Source organism: Macrotis lagotis, chromosome X (genome assembly GCF_037893015.1).
Source record: "Macrotis lagotis isolate mMagLag1 chromosome X, bilby.v1.9.chrom.fasta, whole genome shotgun sequence".
In the NCBI taxonomy this organism is placed as follows: Eukaryota; Metazoa; Chordata; class Mammalia; order Peramelemorphia; family Peramelidae; genus Macrotis; species Macrotis lagotis.
Window position 1 is genome coordinate 57,535,242 of NC_133666.1, and position 2,145 is coordinate 57,537,386.

Sequence of the window (2,145 nt, forward strand, 5' to 3'; positions counted from 1 at the left end):
TAAAGTGGCATCCCACTCAGATCTACGAGACATGACTTTCAAATTTCTATTCTCTATAGATGATGTCCTGAAATTTCAAGCAAAATTCCTCTACAACTTGACCTTTCATTGAGTGCCATGAATCATGTTTGAGATTAGTTTTGCTCTACAAGTAGGAATGCCAAATTGTTGAAGTGGCTCGCCATTAAGAGTTGCCAGAAGTGGATTTAAAGTTTTTTTTTTCTTCTGTACTGATGATGGATTGAAGTTGAAGGGAAAATTCTCCTCTAAATGAACCATACTTGGAAAGACATGAAACTTATTTAAATCCAGTTTACTTATCAGAGGAGAAATGCCAACATTGATGAACTGACACCCCGTCGAGATTTTCCAGAAGTGGTTTCAGGTTTTTCTTCTTCGGTATAGATGATATCATGAACCTGAAGGGGAAATTAGGAACCTTCTCTACGAACCCTAAAAAGTATTAAGATGTATGTGTAAAAATTCCTCTATAATTTTACCTGTCATGGAGTGACAAGAATCCTATTTGAGACTAGTTTTGCTCCACAAGGAGGAATGTCAAATTGTTGAACAGAAATCCCACTGAGATTTGCCAGAAGTGGTTTTCAAGCTTTTCTTCTCTATGGATGATGTCATGAAGTTTAATGCAAAATTCCCTTGGAAATGGACCTTTCTAGGAGTGACATGAATCTTTTCTGAGTCCAGTTTTGCTCACCAGAGGAGAAATTCCAAATTGTTCAACTGACACCCCACTGAGATTTTCCAGAAGTGGATTTCAGATTTTTCTTTCGCTCTAACAATGATATCATGAAGTATATGGGAAAGTTAGAAATTTTCTCTGGGAATCCCACAAAGTTTAAAGATGAATTCCTGGGAGTTGGCGCCGCGGCCGCCAAGAGGCTGCCCAACATCCTGCTCATGGGTACACTAGGGGTTGGAAAGACCACACTAGGCAAAGAACTTGCATCAAGAACAGGACTGACATACATTAATGTGGGCGATTTAGCACAAGAAGGACAGTTATATGATGGCTTTGATGAAGAATACGAATGTCCTATTTTGGATGAAGACAGAGTAGTTGATGAGTTAGAAAATAAAATGACCGAAGGTGGAATTATTGTTGATTACCATGGCTGTGACTTCTTTCCTGAACGATGGTTTCATATAGTTTTTGTGCTTCAAACAGATAATTCTGTGTTATATTCAAGAGTTGAAAAGAGGGGATACAGTGTAATGAAACTACAGGACAATATACAGTGTGAAATTTTCCAAATTCTTTATGAAGAAGCCATGGCTTCCTACAAGCATGAAATAGTGCACAAGCTGCCAAGCAATGTACCAGAAGAACTAGAGAGTAATTTAGATCAGATAATGAAATGGATTGAACAGTGGATGAAAGATAATAATTGAACTTTGAAGGCAAAGCATGGATTTTCAAGGTGTTCTACAAATTATTTTCTTGATAACTTCTTCCTCCTTATGCAATAGGAATTAAGACAACATACACCAAATTTTACTATCCAGAATTGTGTTGTACAAGTGGCAGGTGGATAATATATAAGGTTGAGTTATGACTAAATTTTTTTTTCTCCATGAGAAAACTGAGAAACCCCCAAATAAATAAAGAAGATATTAAGGATTTTTAAAGTTTAGATATATTCAACATTCTCATTTATTTTGGTTACCTGCTAAAGAGTAAGCAAATTTGAGAAACCAAATGGAAATCTTATAATTGACATGAAAAAGAAAAATGAAGACTAGGAAGAACTGCTGACTTTGTAAATAAAGGAGCTTAAGGATAAAGCTATCAACATTAAAAAAAAAGATGAATTCCTAAAAATTCCTTCCTAAATGGACCTGTCAAGGAGTGACATGTACTTTAATAGAGTTCAGCATAGCTGCCCAGAGAAGAAATGCCAAATTGTTGAAGTGGAAACCCACATAGATCTTGGAGATATGAATTTCAAGTTTATCTTCTTCCCTATCGATGATGTCATGAAATTTAAAGCAAAATTCTCTTCTAAATGGACTTTTCTAGAAATGAAATGAAACTTATTTGAGTTCAATTTTGTTACTAAAGGAGAAATGACAAATGGCTAAACTTACACCTTATGGAGATTTTCCAGAAGTGACTTTCAAGTTATT

At 35.5% G+C, this 2,145-nt stretch overlaps 1 protein-coding gene across 1 annotated transcript; it reads left to right on the forward strand.

Annotated features, from left to right (window-relative positions):
• The first annotated feature begins 917 nt into the window (after nucleotides 1–917).
• On the forward strand, nucleotides 918–1,824 carry LOC141498345 (adenylate kinase isoenzyme 6-like). Its single transcript, XM_074201441.1, has one exon. It carries the CDS (start codon nucleotides 919–921, stop codon nucleotides 1,408–1,410), a length of 492 nt encoding a protein of 163 aa, XP_074057542.1. The 5' UTR covers nucleotide 918; the 3' UTR covers nucleotides 1,411–1,824.
• The last annotated feature ends 321 nt before the right edge of the window (nucleotides 1,825–2,145 follow it).

What these genes read in the sequence shown, in the direction of transcription:
- LOC141498345 (XM_074201441.1), top strand. Translation starts at nt 919, where the DNA reads ATGGGTACACTAGGGGTTGGAAAGACCACACTAGGCAAAGAACTTGCA.